Source organism: Lichenostomus cassidix, chromosome 8 (genome assembly GCF_008360975.1).
Source record: "Lichenostomus cassidix isolate B80296 chromosome 8, HeHo_3.0, whole genome shotgun sequence".
Lineage (NCBI taxonomy): Eukaryota > Metazoa > Chordata > Aves > Passeriformes > Meliphagidae > Lichenostomus > Lichenostomus cassidix.
Genome location: NC_139489.1, coordinates 23,009,271 through 23,030,915, shown reverse-complemented (window position 1 = coordinate 23,030,915; position 21,645 = coordinate 23,009,271). Strand labels below are relative to the sequence as shown.

General features: G+C 55.9%; 2 protein-coding genes across 2 annotated transcripts; both read left to right on the top strand.

Annotated features, from left to right (window-relative positions):
• The first annotated feature begins 1,547 nt into the window (after nt 1-1,547).
• HTATIP2 (HIV-1 Tat interactive protein 2) lies at nt 1,548-4,292 on the top strand. Its single transcript, XM_085068369.1, has 5 exons — nt 1,548-1,989; nt 2,065-2,172; nt 2,275-2,412; nt 3,155-3,216; nt 3,788-4,292. The coding sequence occupies exons 1-5, from the start codon at nt 1,810-1,812 to the stop codon at nt 4,011-4,013; spliced, it is 714 nt and encodes a 237-aa protein (XP_084924495.1). The 5' UTR covers nt 1,548-1,809; the 3' UTR covers nt 4,014-4,292.
• Nucleotides 4,293-8,381: 4,089 nt separating this feature from the next.
• LOC146434068 (regulator of G-protein signaling 5) lies at nt 8,382-21,044 on the top strand. The gene is made up of 5 exons (XM_085068373.1): nt 8,382-8,540; nt 14,003-14,113; nt 16,303-16,364; nt 16,457-16,623; nt 17,135-21,044. Exons 1-5 carry the CDS (start codon nt 8,497-8,499, stop codon nt 17,294-17,296), a joined length of 546 nt encoding a protein of 181 aa, XP_084924499.1. The 5' UTR covers nt 8,382-8,496; the 3' UTR covers nt 17,297-21,044.
• Nucleotides 21,045-21,645: the final 601 nt, after the last annotated feature.

The following is a 21,645-nucleotide window of genomic DNA, read 5'->3' as shown; positions in this document are numbered from 1 at the left end:
ACACACAGCCCTGTCCCTCCTCCAGCAGGCAGCGGTGCAGCTGGGCAGCGAAGCCGGGCCGGGAGAAGATGGGCAGCTCCTCCTTGATGCGCATTAGCACGGCCTCGCCGGGGTGGGCGCGGAGGAAGCGCAGGGTGCGGCGCAGGACGCCCCGCAGGCTGGCCCGCTGGAAGGTGCAGAGGTGGTAGATGCGGAGCTCACCCCGCGACAGCTTGCAGCGAACATCCAGGAAGCGGATGCCGGCCGCCAGCTGGGCCTCCAGGCCCCAGCTCTGGCACCGTAGGCGGCGGCCGCCGAACAGGCTAAGGGAGTCGTGGGTGCCGGGGATGGAGAGGCGGGAGAGGGGCAGGGCGTCGGGGAGCTCCGCCATCCAGTCAGGGCAGCAGGCTGCCGGCTGGGGCACGCAGTCGAAGGCAGCGCTGCGCCGGGACCATGTCTCCATGCCACCGGGAGAGCAGGCGACCCGGCACCTGGCTGCCCCCCCGGAGCCCTGCCGTGGAGCAGAAACAGACCATGAGCGGTGGAAACAATGCATTGCCTCCATACATCCCGATCCCACCCTCCCCAATGGCATCCTCACCATACCGTGTAACCCCAGAGCATATCATACCCTATAACACACCACATACCCCACGTACATTGCTGCCAGTACTTCTGCCGCACTGTGCTGTTCCCCTCCCACTCTCAAGCACTCGTCCCAGCACCCCCAAGCCCTGGTGCATCCCAGCCTCCTTGTCCTGTACCCACCTGGGTTTGCCTGTGTCTGCGGAGCAGAGCCCTACGGACAGGGCGCGCTGCCGTGGGTGCCGGCGGCACACTGGCAGGTAGAGCGGCATGCCAGCCATTAACCCGGTGACAGTCATGACGCGCGTCCTGCCTCGCAAACGGCACGTGCACCTGCGATTCATCCTCAGCCCTCGGCCAAGGAGAGCACTTGACAGACACACCAGGCTGGAAAACCGCCTGGCTGATCCCGACAGTAGCCAGTCAGGCCTCTGCACCTCCCTCCCCAGGAATCAGGACAAACGGGATCGAGGTGCCGCGGGGCCCCTTGATACTTCCCAAGGGAGTGGCTGTGCAAAGCCGCGGGGTGCCCACATGCCTGCTCCAGAGCCATGTCCTGGTGGGACCTGGATCACCCCGGTGATGATCGGCATCGTCCCTGTCAGAGGGACAACGCACAGGCAGGGACCCGGAGCAGTGGTCTCTGCTTGCCAGCGCATCCCAGGACCTGCTCAGTAACAGTTCCCTAGGAAGTGGGCTTCATCCCCTTGCTCCTCAGGCACCGGTGTCTGCTTCACATTGGAGTCACTGCAAGGTTGCCCGGCGCGGGGGTCACCCACCTCCTGCCCAGGGGACACAGCTGCCTGCCACCCCGGTCGGCAGCACACTCTGAACCCAGCGGGGTTTGGAGAGCAGCTGCCGGACAGGTCACAGAACCCTCCGAGCATCCCTCCAGGTCACATCCCCTCCGCCCGAGCGGGGCGGGCACAGGCATCCTCGGAGGACGTTCGGCTCTGAGATTGCACGGACACCAGGCGGGGACAAGCCAGGGACACCAGCTGACACCTTCCCTGCACGTAGGGAGCAGCGGCTGGGCTAAGCGGGAGGCCCTGGGGCAGCTCCCGGCTCAGGGGCCAGAGACCCTCTCCGGGCACCCCCGTCCTGTGAACAGCCCCGTCCTGCGGTGGCTGCGGCTCCCCGGGCACCGAGCCCGGCCCCGCGGAGGCCGCAGCGCGGTGGCGCAGCCGCTCCCCGCCCGAGCCTGCCGTGTCCCCGGCCCGCCCCGCCCCGCCCGCTGCTCTCGGCATGGCGGCGGCCGCGGCGTCGGGCGGCTCCGGCGGGTGCAGGACCTGCTTCGTGCTGGGCGCCTCGGGGGAGACGGGCCGGGTGCTGCTGCGGGAGCTGCTGGCCCGGGGGGTCTTCTCCCGGGTGACGCTGATCGGGCGGCGCCGGCTGAGCCTGGGCGAGGAGGCGGAGGCGGCCGTGGTGCGCGGGCCGGGGACAGGGCTGGCCGCGGTGGGGGGACCGGGGCGGCGGCGCTGACCCTCGGCCTCCCCGCAGGAGCAGACCGTGGTGGATTTCGAGCGGCTGGGCGAGCATGCCGCCGCCTTCAAGGGACACGACGTGGGCTTCTGCTGCCTGGGCACCACCAGGGCCAAGGCTGGCGCAGTGAGTGGGGACCCCCCTGTCCCCCGGAAGAGCAAGGGTCCCGCTTGTCCCCTCCCCTGCCTGCCCGCTCCCTGCCCTGCTGACCCTCCTCTCCCCCCGCAGGACGGCTTTGTCCGTGTGGACCGGGACTACGTAGCCCAGGCAGCAGAACTGGCGCGGGCAGGGGGCTGCAAACACTTTGTCCTGCAGTCCTCCCGGGGGGCAAACGCGCAGAGCCGCTTCCTCTACCTCCGCGTGAAGGTGAGGGGGCAGCTGGGGTGGGCTCCTGATGCTCTGCGGGAGTCACAGGATGCTGGGATGCTCGGGAAGGAAGCAGGAGCTGAGGTCTTGAGATGTAAATGGCTGTGGGGGTCTCCTGGTGCTGCGGGACAAGGGAAGGGGCTGGCTGGATTGCTGTGCAACTGTCTTCTTCTGAAGTAGCGCAACACCTGCATGCAGCATCTGTCTCCCTCTTCAAACCCCAGAAAGACCCGCCAGGGTCTCTAGCCCAAGCCCAGCTCCCCAGCCTTAAGTTGGGATGGCTTCACAGTCGTGAGGAGAGGCTCAGGGCTGTGTCCAGGTGAGACATGAGCTATCCAGTGATGAAAGCCCACAGGCTCCCCAGGTAGGACCACACCCATGGCAAAAGCGTTTTTCCCTCATATGTTGTGTGCTGCAGCTCCCACCACCTGCTGGACTCACAGCTGCCTGCCAGCGTCTTGTGCCGGCTGGATCCATCCCCAGGCTGGATGCTGAGTGCAGATGCTCTCCGGGGCAGCCTGTTGCAGTTTAGCGTGATGGTTGCAAGGGCGCGCTGCTGACCTACGCTCTGTGTCCACCACGGCCACTCGCCCCATGCTGCCTGGCCTGTTCCGGCTTTGCATTGGCATTAGTGTCATCCTGCCCACGGCTCAGCAGCTCTCTCCTGCCCTTTCACGTGGTGGCAAGGATGGTGCTTGCAGTCATCCTTGTCTCCTTTCATCCTGCTTGGCTGCTCTGACAGGGAGAAGTGGAGAACCTGGTCCAGGCTGTTGGTTTTGATCGCTGTACCATTCTCCGGCCAGCGTGAGTAGCTGCTAAGGAGCAAGGGCACGGGGCTCGGGTGGAGGGTTGCCAGGGCAGCAGGCTGGGAGATGGAGGGAGAGAAAGGATACATAAGGGTGGGGCTGGAGGGAGATGTGGAAAAAGCCACGAGCTGCAAATGCAGCTCATAGATGAGCAGACTGGTTCCCAGTGCTGCAGGGAGCAAGCTCGCAGTTTCCCAGGGCCCATCCCAATGCTAGTGCCGTGTGCCATGCAGGTACAGGAGCCTTGGGCTGAAAGCACAGGTTGGGGCACATAGGTGAGAGCTTATCTCCACATGGACCTTGACCTTATCCAGGGGGAACACTCACCTGTGTCCTTTCAGCTGTACTGTGCTCTTGCTGCCTAGGAGAACTGGCATTCTACTTTGGCAGCGCAGTGGGGAAAGGAGTTTAGTGTCCAAGGGCTCAGCTCTGTCACATTTCATGACCCTGCCAAAGCCCATGTGGGTTCAGGGAGCTGATCTGGGCCCCAGTGCTGCTGGAAAGCCCAGTCTCTAGCCTTCCCCCAGGAATGGTTTCAGGCTGACCCACCTTACCTCCTTGCCCTGCAGGGTGCTGCTGTGCAAGCGCCAGGAGTCGCGGCCCCTGGAGTGGATAACCCAGCAGTTCTTGGGTGTTGTGGCTCGGGTCTGCCCCACTGCTTACTCGGTGCCTGTGGAAACGGTGGCCAGGGCTATGGTGGCCTGTGTGCTGCAGCCAGGCGAGGGGAAGGTGAAGGTGCTGGAGAACGGGGCCATCCATGAGCTGGGAAAGGCAGTGCCACAGCAGGGCACATAGAGCAAAAGGGATGGCAGGCAGGAGCTTGATTCATGTTCAGACGCTCTTTGGGCTGAGGATGAACGTGTGTGTGGGAAAGGTGCGGGCTGCTTGCACAGCTAGCGTGGAGGCAGAGGTACATCCACACCTTTGCACTGTGGCTGATTCTGTCAAGGGATCAAAAATGCAGGTGCTGGCTGCTGGGTGAGGGCAAACCAAGTGCTCTGCTGCCTGGATAACATGAATACGGGTAAAAATGGTGTAATCCAGGCCTTGAATAAAACCTGTGACTGATCTGTTTGTGCCGGCTTTGTGTTGAAATTATGCCTGTCACCTGCACATCAACAACCCAGCCTCATCTGCTCAGCTCATGTCACTTCAGGGAATGCTCACAGGCAGGTGACAGACACAGGAAGGCAGAGACAAGGCACAGCTGCCTGTGCAGAGGCTGCACCTCACAGAGCACACGGTGGCACCAGTGCTGCTTGGATAGCAGAACTCCTGGATGCTCAGCAGCAGCCGCTGAGGCGCTGGGATGGTGTCTCTGCAAACACACAGCCCGTCCCCATCTGCTCAGGGTGCAGAGGGACTGCTGCAGGGACCACACCTGGGCTGTCACTTGGCACCTGTAATCCCATAAACACCATGCAAATACTTGCATTGACTTGCAAATGCCCTGCACATCTCTCTGGGCTTTCTTTCTGTACACAGAGGAGCCAGAGCTCAGCCCCGTGTTGCCGGGAGTGCTCTGCATGTGCAAAAGTTGAAGCCAGCCCTGTGCACACCTTGGAGGGGTCTTGCCCCTGCCCAGGTGCCAGAAGGGGAGCAGGTTCCTTCCGTGGGTGTGGAGCAGGCACGGGGAGCAGTGCAGTGTCCCAGGCACGGCCCCTGCTGTTCTCAGGCCTCGTGCTCAAGGTCGAGGAACTTGGTGGCTCCACAGATGGGATGCAGAACATACGTGACTCCAAAATTCCCTGCTGGCCAGAGTCCCAGTGCTCTGGGTAATGCTGCTTTCCAGGATTTTCTCTGACCTCCCCCATGGCTCCTATGTCAGTGACTTGGATGTGGCAAATGGAGGGAGCCTGGATCTCATCTCCTCCTCCTACACAACCATTTTAATCATTGGGCTGGAGCTCAGAAAGTTGGTGCAGGCAGTGAGATGATATAAGGCCTCTCACAGACAACTCCTCAGCCACATATGGGGCTTTGTTCAAAGGGGTCACAGAGCCACAGCTGCTGATCAGACTGTCCCAGTGAAAGCAAAACAATACCCTTAGAGTAATATTTAATGCCCAAAGGGAAAAAAGAGATAGGCTAATCAGCATCACATAAGTGTGAGGAGCACAAAGGCTGTTCACACTGCAACACTTGGTTACACAGGCTCAATGCACTCAACACCCAAAAAGATTTTTATAAAAGGGCATGTGGTTGTACAAGGTAGTGGAAACGAACACATGAAGTGGTAAAACCTTAAAAGTGAAAATTGAGATAAAAAAAGAATTCAAGATCTGGAAAGTTACAGGTGAAAGGCAAGTCACAGAAGATGTAAGGAAAGCATCCTAAAGGCATAAACATGAGTTATGACTATGTGAGAAGCAGAAAGCTCTCCAGGGAGCCCCAAGGACAGGATGTGATCAGGCTCTATAGAAAGGAACGAGCCATCCCAGAAAGCCTCAGTGAGTTACTTGCATTGCCCTTTGCTGTTAGGGAGCTCACACTAGCATCATTCCTTAGGGGACAGACATTTGCATGATTGTCCCAAAGCATGCAGGGGAAAAAAAATATTTTTAACCCCATTTTTAGAACACGTGGTTAAAAGTCCGCCAGAAGGAGCACTCAGATGAACTGCCAAATACTCTCCTGGGTGAGAATTGCAGTGATCCCTTTACCAAAAGGTCAACATTGTTAAATATGATGCTAGTTTTTAAAAAGTTCCAGTGGGAACCAGGAAACTGCAAAGCGGCTTAGGCTGCCTTCTATAAAAGGCACGTTGCTAGAAAGGATAATAAAGTCTGGAAATAACAGGGCCCAGGATAAATCGGGTGTAATGGGAGATTCCACATGGCTTTTGAGGGGGCAGTTGCAAGGCACAAGCCTGGAGCACTCTTGGAGGAAACCAGCCATTGTGTACACAAGACAATCCGCTCCTCACAGTGCACTCAGATCTCCAAAAAGCTCTCCCAGAAGGGCTCTTAAAGAAATTCAGCTGTCGTGGGAAGAAAAAAAAGGTCTGTGTTGTTTCTTATTGGAAATATTTTCTTAGCACTCCAAAGCCTTGAAACACACAAAACAAACATTTCTTGCTGGACAAAGGTCTGTGGAAAACACAAGCTATTTCTGTGTAACCCTTGTTTCTGCTCAGTGGTACACAGTTTTTCAGCATTTCAAATAAATCTCTGTTAAAATGCACTGCTGCAATCCTGGCACATGGTATAGCTTCCTTATCACCCTCCTGCACAGAATTTCCTCACACATTTTGGACCTCAGTTCCCCAGTTTGCTCTGTGCACTCCTTAAACGCCCACCCCAGAGCTTTGGAAGAGATTTTGGAGCATCGGTCACTGAATGGTGGCAGAATGGATTTGCCCACCTAGGGCTGAAACAGGTAAAGGAGATAAAAGCCTTTTGGGGACAGACCCAGTCCCTCCAGGGGTCTCACTGGGCAAAGCTCCAGGTTCCTGTGAGCAGCAGGAGGTCTGCAGGGATGGAGCTGTGTCCTTGGCATGCCTGGTGGGGCTCTCTGCGTTCCAAGGGCACACAGCCCCGGCTGCAGCTGGGAGGAGAGCACCGAAGGGTGCTCAGAGTGTGCTGGACAGCATTCACACAAACCACCTGCTCCACAGACCAAGTCCTCCTGGGGTTCCAACGCTGACTTTGTTACTGAAGGTTAATGATAAAAGGATAGCTGCTTTCCCAAGGGCTCAGCAGTGGGGGTTTCCCAGGAGGTCCCATGGCCCTGCTGTCCCTCCCAGGCCTGAGCTGTGAGGACCACCAGCACTTCTGGCCCAGGCCATGCTGTCACCAGCTTTCCTCTGAGCCAAGGGGTGCCCAGACAGCTGGCAAAGCCTCCTGCAAACAGTACCATGCTTCAAAGGAGCTTTTCAAAGCAGCCTCTGAGCTGGCAGGCACTGATCTGGCACTCAGTGACATCCTGGTGACATCCCTGCTAGCACATGCATGGCCCTGCTGTGCTCTCTGGCCCCAAGGGCACTGGCACAGCCCAGCAATGGGGCAGAGTTTGCAAGGCTGTGTTCCTTCGGAGAGCAGGGGCTGCACCCCAGCAGCTGGGAGATGGGGCCACTGAGCTCTGTGCTGCCCCTGATTAGGGTGAGGCACTTCCAAGCTAGTAAGAGAGCCTCCTTCTGAGTCCTCTGGGAACAGGGCAGAATGAGAGCAGCCTGCAAGAGTGAAGGACCTTCGTTCTCTTGTGCCTGCTGCTGTTTCCCTCCCTGACTGTGAGACACAGCCTACCAGACCCTGGATCTGACCCCTTGCCTGGGTGCATCTGGGGGTTCTAATCAACCCAAGCCATTATCATCTGAGTGTCTAATCCTCTGAAATTGTAGGCTGCACTTCTTTCCATTCAGTTGCCACTTCAAACCAGTACAAAGCTAGCCCAAGCTCTCCAGGGAGGCATGGTTTCCAGCAGCCTTCCAGCTTTCACTTACTGCACTCACATGCTGGAACGCAGACACTCTCTTGCTGCTTAATCCCACAATGGGTCCTACACCCAGCCAGGAGCAGGCAGGAGCTAGGCAGGCACAGATCTCACATAGCTTAAGGAGAGGAAGGGGGCCAAGGGCTCAGCGTATATATAGCCCTGGGCTGGGGGCAGGTGGAACTGCTCAGGGAAATGATGGCTGTTCCTGCACCTGGGTGTGGACAGCCAGGCTGGGAGCAAAGTCCCTGCTCCCAGCTCCCGGCACTAAACCAGGCTCACAGATGTACATTTTCATTGTCACCCAGGAGCCAAGGTCTGAAATAAAAGTCACTGTTATCCACCAAGCTGATAACCACTGTTGAAGCTGTGGATATTTTGACATTAGCCACAGCCTTGAAATCAACAGCAAGACTTCTCATAAGCACTTTTATTTTACTGAAAGTATAATTTTTCACTGGAAAATGAATGAAGCATTTCTACCTGACTCTTCTAAATACTGACCTGGAGACTCATACATCATTAAAAGAAATACTGTAGGCTCCCTGAAGCCCCCCACACAGCAGCTTGGCCCTTCCAATTTGATTACCTGACCTCACCCCAGAAAATCCACTTTTTTTTCCCCTCCGTGTGAGCTTAGAGAGAAGAAAACAAAATCCAGAAGCCGCCGGGGCCGGGGCCAGCTGCAGCAGGCCAGCAGGCATTGGATACAGGGCTGGCGGGGCTCCAGCTCCCGGCGCTATATAGGAACGAGAGGGGGGAGCCAGGCTGCAGACGGAGCCACTGCTGCCTGCTTTAGCCATCACTCACACTCTTCTCACGGCCGAGGAAACTACAGCCTGCCAAGATGTGCAAAGGATTAGCAGCGCTGCCCCACACGTGCCTGGAGAGGTGAGAGCGGCTGGGATGTGTGGGATGCCGGGGGCTGCCTCCCTGCAGGGCTCTGCCGGGGCTGGGGGCACGGGGGCTCTGCCTGCAGCACATCCCCGTGATGGGCATCTCCCGTGGGGACTGGGATCATCCAGCTCTGAACGGGAGGCTGGCTGGGGGTGGCTCGGAGGGTGCTGCGAGTGGCTGGGATCCTTGGCGGGATGAGTGCCAATTCAGCCCCAAACTCCTCGCTCTGCCCCGGGAATCTCTCCGCTGGGTGAGTTTGGGCTGCTCCAAACCCACCCCTCCAGCGTTCTGAGCAGGAGTGCTTTATCCTCAGATCTGAAATTTTCCAAAACACGGAGGAGGAGAGGAGGAAAAAAGCAGGACAGAGGTTTTGCCTTTCTGAGGCAAAAACCACCCTGTCTCCAAAGTGCTTCAAACTCCTCTTTTAACTGCCTACGTGTTGCTCACACGTGGAACAGCCAGACCTGGCCCCTCTCATGAGGCTCAGATCTGTGCAGAGCACCAGCTCTTCCCCGCTTGTGGCATCCTCATCTTCAGCCCTGTCCACCCTGGTACTTGCCCCAAAACCTGCTCCTGATGGTGGTGGTGCCTCCCAGGCTCCTCTCAACCCCTTGGGAGCCCAGCCAGGCTCCAGCCTCTGGCCATGTCCATGCTGACTGGAACCTGCCCTCTCCTCTGCTCCCATGGGCTTTGGAGGGGTCCAGTGGGAAGCAGAGGTGCAGAGCACCTGGGGTCTCACTGTAGCAGCAGCTCACTCAATGCCTCACCTAAGGAGGAAACCTAGTAAAAGGCTTTACACATGAATCCCTCCGTGAGGATCCTCTCACTCCTGCAAATGCTTTAGCACTAGTTTTTGGAAGAGAGTGACAGTGGGACATTCACTGTCCTGAGGGGAGCTCCAGAGAAGTCCCAGCTGAAATTGTGTCACTGGTGGCTGATGCTGCTCTCCCAAAAGGCAAATTCTCATCCCAGGAATGAACAGGAGCATGGCCCTGTGACAGTTTCTTTGCTGGAAACATGTCTTTCAGCCATCCTCACGAATCCATGCTCACCTTGCCTGCTCCTCTGCAGTCTCCTGTACCACAGGCAGACAAGAGCACTCTTCCCATTGTGGGTGATCCCTGTATTTCTGCTCTGCTATCACCCTTGCTGTCACTCTTCTGACACTTTCTAATGCTAGACTTTCTTAATAAAGAGTTTCTCCCACTGCTGCTGTGCTGATATTTCCATCTGCTTTACCCTCAAATCCTCACTCTTGAAGGCTTCACTTACACTTTGACACATAGTCAGGACTGCATTTGTCTCATGTGCAACACCTTGTATTGCTCTTCGAGGCTTTCCAGCTGCTTCACTGCCAATGCCACAAGACACTCCTGCAGCTCCTCATTTGTCCCCAGGTGCCATCCCTGGGGACTGCAATATCTGCTGCTCTGCCACTGACCCCCATGTCCCACTACATGTGATGTTGAATGGCACTGTCCCAGCCTGCATCCCCCCAGCACCATCCCCACAGTTGTGTGCTAACTGTCCCACACTGTCATCCATGAGATGACCTTCCCCCTGGGATGGTCTGGAGAGCCCATTCGAGGTCCCCTGCAGATCCAAGGGGCTGGTACCCCCTGACTCTCCCCACAGCACTGGTTTGCTGGCCTCTTCAGAGAGGGATGATAGGTTGAAAGGAATCTCTTCCTACGGCCAGAGCTGCCTTGACTCCTCTCCAATAGACCATATTTGTCCATGTGTCCACCATGGGTCTGACACAGCTGCCACTGACATGCCCCTACAGCATCACACTTGCAACTTTATGGCTCCTCAACCCCCCTCTGGCACCTTTTTTCCTGTCAAGGGGCATTTCCTCTGGCACCTCTCTGCCTCAGGCACAGCATCACCTTTAGCTTTCAGCTGTGGCTTTAAACTCCTTTGAGCTTCTATTTTTGTTTTGTTTTTAAAGCTCTCCTGGCCTTCCCCAGCAGTCCTTCTTGCTCTTGATATATTTGACAGAGCCCATATTTTCTATTAATGCTTCTTGGAAGCTATTTTGCAGACTTTTTCTTGGCTTGCTCCCACATATTCTCACAGTTAACCTTCCACCGTTTACAGTCCTCTTGCTTTTTCTCACTCAGCCATAGCTGGTGTTTTTTTTTTGAAAGATGCCTTTTTTGTTTATAGCTGCCTTTTTTTCCCTGCTGTTTAGCCTTCCTCAAAGCCTTGCTTGAAAGCTTGTAATCCATCTGCTGGAGGATGCCAGGATGGTGTCTTTAAATAGCCTTTCCCTCCCTCAGTCTCCAGCCTTTCAGCTGACTCCTGTCCTTCCTCGCTTCATTTTAACAGCCTTCCTTATCTCTGCTATCTCCACAGATTTTGTGAAGGTCCCACTGCCAGGGGGGAGGTTCTTGCTGCTGTCCCACACCTGCAGGGCTCCAGCAGGGTGGGCAGCCACTGGTGGTCCATTGACAACACTGTGGGATGGAGCAGGACAGGGCCATCCAAAGAGTCCTTTTGGGAGCAGCAAGCAGTGAGGCTGCAAGAGAAGTCCAGCACAGTTTGAGGGAGGGGCTGGGCTTAAATAGAGCCCCCGGGTATGTGCAGTGGGGCTCAGCTGGGGCTGCTCAGGGCCTCAGTGCCCTTTGAGCCTGACAGCTGTTGGCCTTAAGTTGCTGTCAGAGGGTGGGAATCACAGAGCAAGGTTTTGAGCCAGGTCTGAGCACTTGCTGTGTGAAGTCACCATCGATTGCAGCCAGACCTTGAGCATGTGTTTGCCTCAGCTGTACCAGGCAGGGGGATCCCCAGGTCCTGCTCAGACAGCAACAGAGTCCTGGTCTTGTACTCCCACCTCATTAGGCCATTGTGGGCTAGGTTTGGCTCTTGGTGCCCCTGCTCCCAGCACAGCCTGTGTTATCCCTCTGCCTGCTCAGGAACTCCTGGCATCCACTGTCCTTGCTTCAGAGATGGGCAGCCCCTTTGCCCTTCTCCCCTGCTCCTGCTGGATGAATTCTCCAGGATCTGACACATGGCCCAGTTGCCAGGAAGGGATTGTTCCCACTGCACAGCACCTGGCAATGGCAGGGGGTTGGCAACATCCCCACTCTACCCACATGAGTGTTGGGCCACGGCAGGGAGAGGGACAAGGTAGCTGCCAGCATTTTTACTCAGCCCCTCCCGAGAGAGGCTCCCTGAGCCCATGTGTCCACAGGAACCTGCGCGGCCACAAGCACAGATGTCTGGGAAACCAGAGCCAAGGATGAGGCCATCCTGTCCCATCAGCTTTGCTGTGGCACCCCTGTCCCCTTGCTTTGGTGCTAATGGGCTGCAGCTCCTGCCACTTCACCTGCTCTGCATCGCCCCAGCTGTGCCATCCCCATGGGTCAGGGCCATGCTAGGGGTCCCAGTGTGGCAGTGCTGGCCAGAGGGGTCCTAACGGGCAACTGAGGCTTGCCAGAGAGCCAGCCTCAGGTGCTGGACATCAGGAGCCAGCTCTGGATCAAAGCACTTCTCTGCATTACATTTATTTATTAGAGGCAGCGGGATGAACAGCAGCATCCCTGTCCCAGACACCTCAGTGTGGGAGCGTGGCGACCTTGTTACCCTTTTCCTGAGGTCCTGGCCTTTCCAAGGTTCAAGTTCTCTCAGAAGCATTGGCAATGGAAACTATCCCTGTAGCTGCTGACGTTGTCCATGAAAGCAGTTGGGTGTCTGGGTGTGCTCTGCCCCGTGCTGTACACCCACAGCAGGCAGTCCATGTAGCCCCAGCCTGGGCTGCCCGCTCTGGCTGGTCCTTCTGCCCACCTCCATGCCAGGGTGGCTGGTCAGAGGCAGGTTTCTGCAGCAGAAGTGGAGGATAGCTGGCAGGGAGCAGAGCAGACACCCCTGCACTGGCTCTCCAAATGTAACCCATGGGGATGGGCGGGTGGAAAGTAAAACACAGAGAGAGAGTTTTACAAGGAGGGAAAAAAATCAAAGGAATTAAAATGAAATAGCAGACATAGCAAGGGAGCAATCATCCACAGAGGGCTTGTGAAAATAAACAGCAGAGAGGAAAATTGCAGGGAGCCCTGAAGACAGGAGCTGAGTTGCAGCCTGGCTTTGCTGGCCAGGCAGAAAGCTCAGCCCAGCTGGCCTGTGAGGAGCAGTGTGTCCCCTCTCCTTCACCTCCTGTGCCAGCAAGATGACCTGGAAGCCGCCAAATGTTGCTGTGCCAGGGAATAGTCCTGCCCTGCAAAGATGGGATTTGGGGCGTCTGTTTTCACCCCTTTATTTCTTCAGCTTTATGCAGCACACCTGAGTGTTCCCTGCAAAAGCTCAGCTTGCTCTCGCTACCACCCCGAGCTACAGCGGAGGGGAGTTTTAGATGCTTGGCAATTTTAGATGCTCAGGACCTCATTACAAATTATATTGCACAAAAGGGAATGTTTTGGGAGACAGCCAGGCCTGCTGTCAAGCCCCAGGACCCCCTCTTTTCCCTGCATCCTCTAAATGGAGGTCTGGAGCATGGCTTCAGTGCAATGGGAAGTGGCACTCAGCCTGTGGCAGTCTTCAGCACCTGAAACCTGTGGCATTAAACACATCATCTCTACCATGGTACGGTGAAGACACTTTATTGCAAAAATCCAGGGCTCTTAAGCTGTTAGTTTGTTATGAGTTTACATACTTGTGAGGCACAACAAATGTGCCTAACTAACTACCATAGACCACCATAGGAACAGGCTTCAGATATAACCAACCACCAGCCCCACAGTGTGAGCACTTATTGCTTCTAATAATTGTTTTACAATTATGCAACTTGTTTTTCATCTCTAGTTAAACTGAGTCATTCCCAGAATGCTTTTCTAGTTAGCCAAAGTACCAGAAGTGAGCAAGGTTTTTACAAGGGCAGCAAGGCCCTCGCTTTGCAAGGCCTTTCTGCTCTGCAACAGAAACCTTGCCTCTCTGCCCGGAGAAAGCAGCACCCAGGAGGTGCCTGTTTACAGGACACTTGCATTGCAGATATAAGGCTTATATATTACTTATAAACATGCTCTACCTATATCTCTCAGGGCTCTGAGGCCTGTCAGCAGTGTGGGATGGCAGCATGGGGCAGGTCACACCCAGCCCAGCACCTGCACAGCCTCCTCTCTGAAGGCAGCTCCTTCACCTCCTCAGCAGCACATCCTCAAGCTCATCTCTAGAGAGACCGAGTGCTGCACACACGTCCCTAATTCAGCCCCAGAGCAGCCTGAAAGCTCTGCTGATACAATTATCTTGGCCACAGATGGGGACAGAACGAGGAGATCAAGATCAAGAGCTGCCACTAATGCGCAGTGCCTGTTTTGAAATGCCGCAGCCAGGCACAGCCTTTACAGCATTAGGGCCCATTAGTTCCTCTGGAATTAATTACAGGGTGGGTACAGGGCAGGGACTGTGAGTGTCCCACTGCCCCTTCCTCTGCCTGACCTGTCTCTGCTCCTCCCCTCCTGCAGGGCCAAGGAGATCAAGACCAAGTTGGGCACACTGCTCCAGAAGCCTGACTCGACCATTGACTTCATCATCCCCTACCCTGAGAAGCCAGAGAAGCCACCCAAGGCCCAGAAGTGAGTACTGCAGTGGGCCAGGCTGCACTGGTGCCTGTGCCCAGCCAGTGGGGTGGATATAGCCCTTTTGGGATGCAGAGGAGCTGAAGCCCTGCTGTGGCTGGCACAGGGGGCTCTGCATGCCAGGCAGAGTGTGGCAAGCTCCTCGTGACCTGCCTGCGAGGTGCAGGCTCGGGAAGTTATGTCAGGGCAGCGTGAGACGTGTCAGGCAATACAGCTCTATGGAAACTAGATTTCCCATGGAAACTCAATTCACTTTTGATGAGATTTCATGTTATTCAATAAAGGTTTTCCCAGGGGCATATGGCATTTGGACTTCTCTGAGTCACCTGCCTCAGCCCAGAGGTGCCAGCCTTCACAGCCACCTGGCTCTGGGGTGGCAGCATGTCCCTGAGCTGGGTGCACAATCCCATGGCAAGATGTTTGGCTCTGGGCAGCTTCATGATGATGGCACCTCCTCACCTCATGGCCTTTGGCTCAACCACTGCTCTCCAGCACTGAGCTGGTTTATAATATTGGCTCATCAACTTTATTTAAAGCACATGAAACATTAATTATTCTGCCTGTTAATCTGGAGTGTGGAGGGTGATATGCAAGGGGACGTGTGCCAGCATGGTGCCTGCCTGCCACAGCAGCAAGAGCCGCCCGTGCCAAGCAGGGCTGGCAGAGCCCCAGTGGATTTTGTGGCTCGCACTCTGTCGCTGCTGTTCCCCAGATGCCTCTGTGACAGAGACACATTTGTCTCCATTAGCTATCCCCCCAGAAAGCTGGAGAACATCTTCCCTCCCTGCTGTCTGGAGGAGTTGTTTTCTCCTAGACTGCATCACTGTGCAGCCCTGGCATCACTCACCTGTCAGCATCTCACTTGCACTTAACATCATCCCTGGGACATTCAGATAATGGGAAAATGAATTTGGTAGTTTCCAGGAAATCTGGATTGTGTTAGGTTGCTGCAGTGATGCTCCATCTCACCCGGGTGAGAAGTCACCTGGCAGGGACATGGGGGCAGGGAGAGCTTTGATCCTTGATAGAAGTGCAGACACAGTTCAAGGTCCAGAAAGTGAAGGATCAGAACCCCCCTGCTGTGGTCCCTACTGCTGGGTTCTGGTGATTTGGTGACAAGAAAGGATTGGTACCCACCCTGAGCAAGCCTGGTATTCCTGCTGCTCTCCCTGCTGGAGCTGCCTGGGCAGTGTCTGCACTTTCCCCAGACCCACTGCTGAAGCTCCTGGGCCCCCAGAACCAGGACAGGCTGTCCTGACTATGCTCCCTCCCGGCTCCCAGGGATGCTCTGCTCTCCCAGGGGGTTTCAGCCCCTATGTGTGGCCCCTGCAGCAGCAAAACGAGAGAGTGCAGCACTGCCCGCAGGGAGTGGAGATGGTCCACAGCCAGCCCAGGGCTCAGTGCTGAGCAGGGGGCCTTCCCTTGCCCTCCAGCCAACACTGGGAGGGATGCAGGGAAGGAGCTGTGAGCCCAGGGCAGCCTGGTCAAACTCCTCGGGGCTTAAACAAGACAACAAAAAAAGCCATGAACAAAAAAACCCCACAAAACTCATCAGTCGCATTGCAAACGTCACACTGAAAAATACATTAAAAGAAGAAAAAAAAGGAGGAAAAACCTACCAGATGGAAAACACTGGAGGTTTCCACTGGGAAGGGCGCCGAGGCCAGTGACCCTCTGGCCACAGGGCGTGGGAACGGGGCAGGAGGGCTGTGGGAGTGGAGGGCGCTGACCCCAGCCCAGCAGCACAAGGCTGCAATGACCAAACCCCTGCGGCGCCCAGCAGGGAGCATCTTTCCCCAGCCCGGCAGGAAAACGCAGGGATGCTTCCCAGCCGCCCGCAGAGCCCCTGCTGCCCTCCCGTCTGCGGGCGCTGCGGGAGGAGCAGACCTGCGGCTGCACAGGGGACTGTGGAAGGTCAGCCACACCTCTGCTCAAGCACGGGGGAATTCACCCTCCCAGCCCCATCCTCGCCCTCCTTGGCACTCGGCTCTCCCCAGGAAAAGGGCAGCCATGCTGTGATGCAGCAGCATCCCCATTCCATCCCCAGACCACTGACTCCACTCTGAGTCTCTGCAGCTTGGTACTCCATTTCTCCCCATTTTCAAAGGAATTATTAAAAAACCTGGAGCCCAGCCCGGGGCTGTGGGGTAAGCACAGACCACCTGGGCTTTCTTTACTCTCTTCAGGCCGTCTCCGGAGGAGGCTCTGCAGTGGCGTGATTCCTTGGAGAAGCTCCTGCAAAACCCCTGTAAGTTCATATCCCTCTGTGGTCAGTCACCTCCCCTGTTCCCACATCCTTTGGGGTGCTCAGCGAGGGCTCACCCCTCCCTTGCCCTCCAGATGGGCTCGCCAGCTTCCGCAGCTTCCTGCGCTCCGAGTTCAGCGAGGAGAACGCTGAGTTCTGGGTGGCCTGTGAGGACTACAAGAAAACCAAGTCCCCTGTGAAGATGGCAGAGAAGGCCAAAAAGATCTATGAGGAGTTCATCCAGACCGAGGCACCCAAAGAGGTCAGTGGCCATGGGGCTGGAGATGGCACTAGGAGGGATGAGGCTGCTGCCCAGCCAGCCTCCATCCCAAAGGAGAGAGATTGCTGCAGGGCACCTTGTGCCATGGCTGAGGGGCTCGGAGGGCTGTATCCTTGTCCAGGGCAGCCCCATCCCCATGTGCTGCTCTCCCGCCCTTCACAGCCTTGGTGCCCCTGTTTGCATGCTCAGCTTCTGCTGGGTAGCCATGGGTACCCCCAACATGCCTGTGCCCCCCTTTCCCACAGAGGGTTGACATTAGTCATAAGGGATGGCAATGTACTGGAATGAATCCTCCTCCCCAAGCTAGCTTTACAGCAGGACAGAGCTCATCCCGACAGCTTTGCCACCAATAATTCTTCCAGAGAAACAAACCTGTTTCAGACCCTCCCCTCGCCCTTTGTGTGAGTGTTGGTGGCACAGAGCAGGCGAGGGGAGATGCCATCCCTCACCCCTCCAAAGGTGGGGTCCCATCCCTCTTACACTCCCACCACAGGTGAACATCGACCACTTCACCAAGGCCGTGACCATAAAGAACCTGGTGGAACCATCGCCGACCAGCTTTGACATGGCCCAGAAGAGGATCTTTGCCCTGATGGAAAAAGACTCCCTGCCCAGATTTGTGCGGTCGGAGTTTTATCATGAGTTAATCAAGTAGCAATGCAGCAGCGCTGTGCAAGGCATCCCCACTGCTTCTGTCTAAATACCTGCCCCTTCTCCTGCAGCCGCTTTGCTTTCTTAATACCACCCTAGAAGAGCACCCAGGGGTGTTGCTAAACACCTCCCCCCATGCTTTGGACTGTCAGATGTCCTGGTGTTTCCTCTCTTACCATCTCTTTCCTTTCCCACAAAAGACCAATTTGCAGAAACTCCCTGGAGTTGGGACCCAGAAGAGTGAGGGAGCAGCCCCAGCTCTGCAGTGACCAGGAGCCCTTGGCCAGCTGGCACAACCCTGGTGCTGCAGAGCTTGGAGTTAGCTGGAGGCTCTGAGGTGCCAACTCTGCCTTCTTAGGACTCCTTTTTCTCCCAGTGTTCCCCAAATTGCTGGTTTGGCCCAGGCTCCTCCCAACTCCCCAGGGTGCTGCTGACACTGCACAGGTACCCTGCAGGTGCTCCCCTCCCTGGCCAAGCTGCAGCTGAGGCACATCCACTGCCCGATTGGCATCGCCTCATCTGCAGAAAGCAGCCAACCAGCTGGCACAGTGGCAGCTGTCCAGGGACGGGGGCACAGCAGGGACAGCGGTGACACCGTACAGCAGAGATGGCACTGTGACAAGGATGGCAGGGACAGCTGTACGGCAGAACCAGGTGCCACAGGGTGCGCCTGGCTGGCACCAGGGGCAAGCAGAGCAAGCCTGTGGCACTGCTTCCCCAGCAGCTCCACTCGGAGTCAGCCTGTTTGCTACACTCTAAATACAAAAAAAAGAGGATAAAATGAGACCTGTTGGTCCAAAACACCAGGGCTGTTTAGCAACCCGGAACTCCTGCTCTCTCCAACCTTTGCACAGCACCCTGAGCTCCCAATGCACATCCTGTGCTGTCTCCCAGTGCCTGTGCACAGCCCTCGTGGTGTGCTGGGATGGCAGCTCCAGGGGCTGCTGCAGGGCTCTCTTGCTCCAGTTGCTTCTCTCTGCAGCAGGCACGCCAAAGCAATGCTTCTGCACAAACCCAACAGAAGGGCGTCAGGCACAGGAGGGAGGAAGGTCATGCTGAGGGGAAAGAAAGCTGAAATTCTTTCTGTTCAGATCCAATTTGAAAAATTCAACCCAAACCTAAAAAAAACCAAACTCAAACAAATAATTGAAAATATGAAAAATCACTCCCTGGCTTCTAGAACAGAGTGCAGACTCTGCTGAGTTTGTGTAGCCTGCATCTCTCTCTCCTGTCTCCTCCCAGCTGCCCAGGACATGTGTTTCCATAGGCTGTCTCTAAAAGGACCAGCTGTTTTCTAATGGTTCAAAGCCAGCCCTCTGCTAACAGAATAAATCACACCCGAGGATGGGGCAAGGGCATACATGAAAAGCAGCTGGGGTCTCATTTCAGCCTCGAGGGAAATGTGATAAACCCCTGCTCCATGGGGCCTGGATGGTTCATTCCCCTGTTGGTTTCCTGGTGCATCATCCACAGCGTCATGGCTTGCAAGGAGCTTCTTCAGCTGGCAACATGACAGGTGCCAGCAAAAGAGCAAAATATCCGTGGCCATGGTGCCCACAGGCATCCCCAACCAGCGCCCTTCCCTGGGCTGCTCAGCCTCTCTGCAAGTCATGGAACTCCATGCAAAATGCAATAGCATAAACAACGGATTTGCCAGCCTCTTCAAGACTTTCAAAATCTGATCAAAACCCCACCAGCCCCAAATATTTACATGTTGTCACTATGGTGATGAAGAAAAATACATCCCAAGCTGCAGGAAATGGGCTGTGTTTTCCAGGCAGGAGTGGGGAGGCAGGGGAAGGATGGAGGCAGTCACAAACGTGACTCTTTTTTTAAGCTCTGGAGCAAAAGGCCTGGGAAAGTCGGTGCTGGAGCAGCAGGGGTGATGCTCACAGGCATTCCCCTGGGGTGAATGCAGAGGGAGGCTCGGGTGGCCCTAAGGAGCCCAAGGGAGCCCACGGGCAGCAGGAGGGTCCCAACAAAAGGGCACAGGACCCCCCGGCAGTGTCCACATTCAGGTGGGCACCAAGGGGGAGGCAGAAGCAGGGCCGGGTGTGGGATGGGGGGCTTGTCCAGCCCTTCTGCTGCGGGGTGCTCCCCCCACCTCTGCCTGCACAGGCTCCCTGCACCCTCCCAACGTCCCCACAAACTGGGGTCAATACAAGTGGGTTCAGCATGTTCAAGCTCCTCATTTACAGCGTGACTCAGAGATGCAAAACCGAACAGGCTTCCCTGCAGAAAGACCTGGATCTTTCATTTCTACTTAATCCTTTGGCAGCTATTTCCAGATTCCCTCACATGTTTCACAGTTAAATGCCACCACCACCACCGCCATAAGGTCGGGATGCTGCTGGAGGCTGCCTTGCTACGCACCATCAAACCCTGAGACGTCACTGCTGCAGCAGCGACACGGGGGGCAGGGAGAAGGTGTCTAGGTATGTATGTGCTGAAAAGAAAGGTGCAGGCTGGATTCAGGAGAGATGAAACAGCTCTATTGGAAATCCCTCCCTAGCTCGATTTCTGCTAAAATGCTGGAAGTCTACTTCGGGGGCTGCCAGTGATCTACTAAGTGGCTATAAAATGTGGCCACTGAGGTGTTTTGGAGCTCTTGGGAAGTTGTGTTTATGTAGAAGGGTCATTTGGCTAATTTCTTGGGCTGGCGTGCCCAGAAAGGTGGCAACACCTGTACCATCCCCATGGCCCAGCTTTCCAGAAGCCCAGAGGTATTTACTACTGGGCTGATGCCAACCATCATATTTCTGGTAGGAAATACTTCATGTATTTTATCACTGTATCTCTCGTGATATTTGGCATATATAGCACTATATACACAACATATACATCTGTATTCCTATAGCCATATATAAGTACACACACACATATACATACTTGTAATGTGGGCATCTGGATCCCCTGTGAGTCAGAGAGCCAAAAAGCAGAGTTTCTGGATATGGTGCTTGGGGTCCATCACAGAGATGAGGGTGTGTGGGTTTAGTGCTGTCCCAGACCCTGCTGAGGGAAACTTTGGCCATCCACCTGAGCAAACACAAGGGTGCATCTTCCACAACATCCTCTGGAACCACCCTGTGCCTGTGGCTGCTGTGTGCCATCCTGGCACCTGGGTGGGTGCAGGAGGCAGGTCTCGTGCTCCCCAAGAGACCCCAACCCTGCCGTGGGGCAAGGCAACCCCACGCTGCAGCCAGGGGCACGGGACACCAGGCACTGCCTCCACGCCACCCTGGAGCCCACTGCCTGCCACAGGCACCCATGGAATAGGGTTCCCTGCAGCTGCATCCCTCAGATGAATGCTGGGGCATGGTTTGCTGTGTGTTTTATGGTGACTTCAGCAATCCGGAGCCTTGCACCTCATCAATCACAGGGTGAACCACACAGCTCTTGCCCCGTGGGCTGAGGCAGGGCTCTGCCACTGCTGCCCAGTCCCAGCCTTGGGGACTGCCAAAGCCCACTGGCTGAGGGTCAGGGCTCATCCAGGCTCCCCTCAGGCCTTGGCCACTCCCTGAAGGGTGCTGCATGCTGTGGCCAAGGGCTGGAGCAAGGTCAGGAAGGCACATCAGCCCCTCTCTCCTGTGAGCTGCAGGTTTTCAGTTTGAAGTTCTCCATGGGATTTCTGCTAGAGATCTTCACATGGGGAAGATGTGAGGTGCTGGTGTGCACTGAGGAGTTGTATTAACCAGTATTCATGTACCACTCAGTAATCCACACATAAACATGTATTTCTGCTACTGTCTCAATGGACTGTTCGTTTTGTCTCTTTGCACTGAAGGTGCAGCATTTCCTTACCCACTGCAGGGCACTCCAAAAACTTGTGCCCAAAAGCCCTTTGAGAGCTTCTGCTGCAATGATTGCAGTGGTTTCTCAGTGAACTGAAGAGGGAATCACCCCAGGGAGCTGATCCAGAGGAAACAGCCCAAGGCCAGTGCAGCACAGGCAGTCCCAGCCCCACTGCTGCCCCCGGCTTTGGCTCACAGGGTCAGCTCATGCTCCAGCAGCAGCAGCAGCTGTGGTGCCCCAGGGGCTGAGCAAGGGCCAGCCCTGCTCTCAGTGCTCACAGGGCTCAGCCCAGGGACAGGCTCAGCTTTGAGATGAAATGTGCTCTCCTCTGGAGCTCAGGGTTGGAAAGCATCTGCAGCAAGGAGGGGCTCCTTGATGTTCCCCACTCCAAAGCTGTCCAGGGGGGCCTCCCACACTCCCCAGACCCTTGGCAAGGATGGGTAATCCCCACGCTGAGCTGATAGGCAAGGCATAGATCCATGAAAACCCCAGACACCCAGGCTTACAGTACCAGGGGTGTCTGAAGGATATAGTGGTTGTTTCATCAGCTGTTTCATCTTT

Coding starts and splice junctions, on each gene's coding strand:
- LOC146434068 (XM_085068373.1), top strand. CDS start 8,497: ATGTGCAAAGGATTAGCAGCGCTGCCCCACACGTGCCTGGAGAG. Junction 14,114..16,302: donor AAGCCACCCAAGGCCCAGAA/GTGAGTACTGCA, acceptor TACTCTCTTCAG/GCCGTCTCCGGAGGAGGCTC. Junction 16,365..16,456: donor GAAGCTCCTGCAAAACCCCT/GTAAGTTCATAT, acceptor CTTGCCCTCCAG/ATGGGCTCGCCAGCTTCCGC.
- HTATIP2 (XM_085068369.1), top strand. CDS start 1,810: ATGGCGGCGGCCGCGGCGTCGGGCGGCTCCGGCGGGTGCAGGACCTGC. Junction 1,990..2,064: donor AGGAGGCGGAGGCGGCCGTG/GTGCGCGGGCCG, acceptor GCCTCCCCGCAG/GAGCAGACCGTGGTGGATTT. Junction 2,173..2,274: donor CCAGGGCCAAGGCTGGCGCA/GTGAGTGGGGAC, acceptor CTCCCCCCGCAG/GACGGCTTTGTCCGTGTGGA.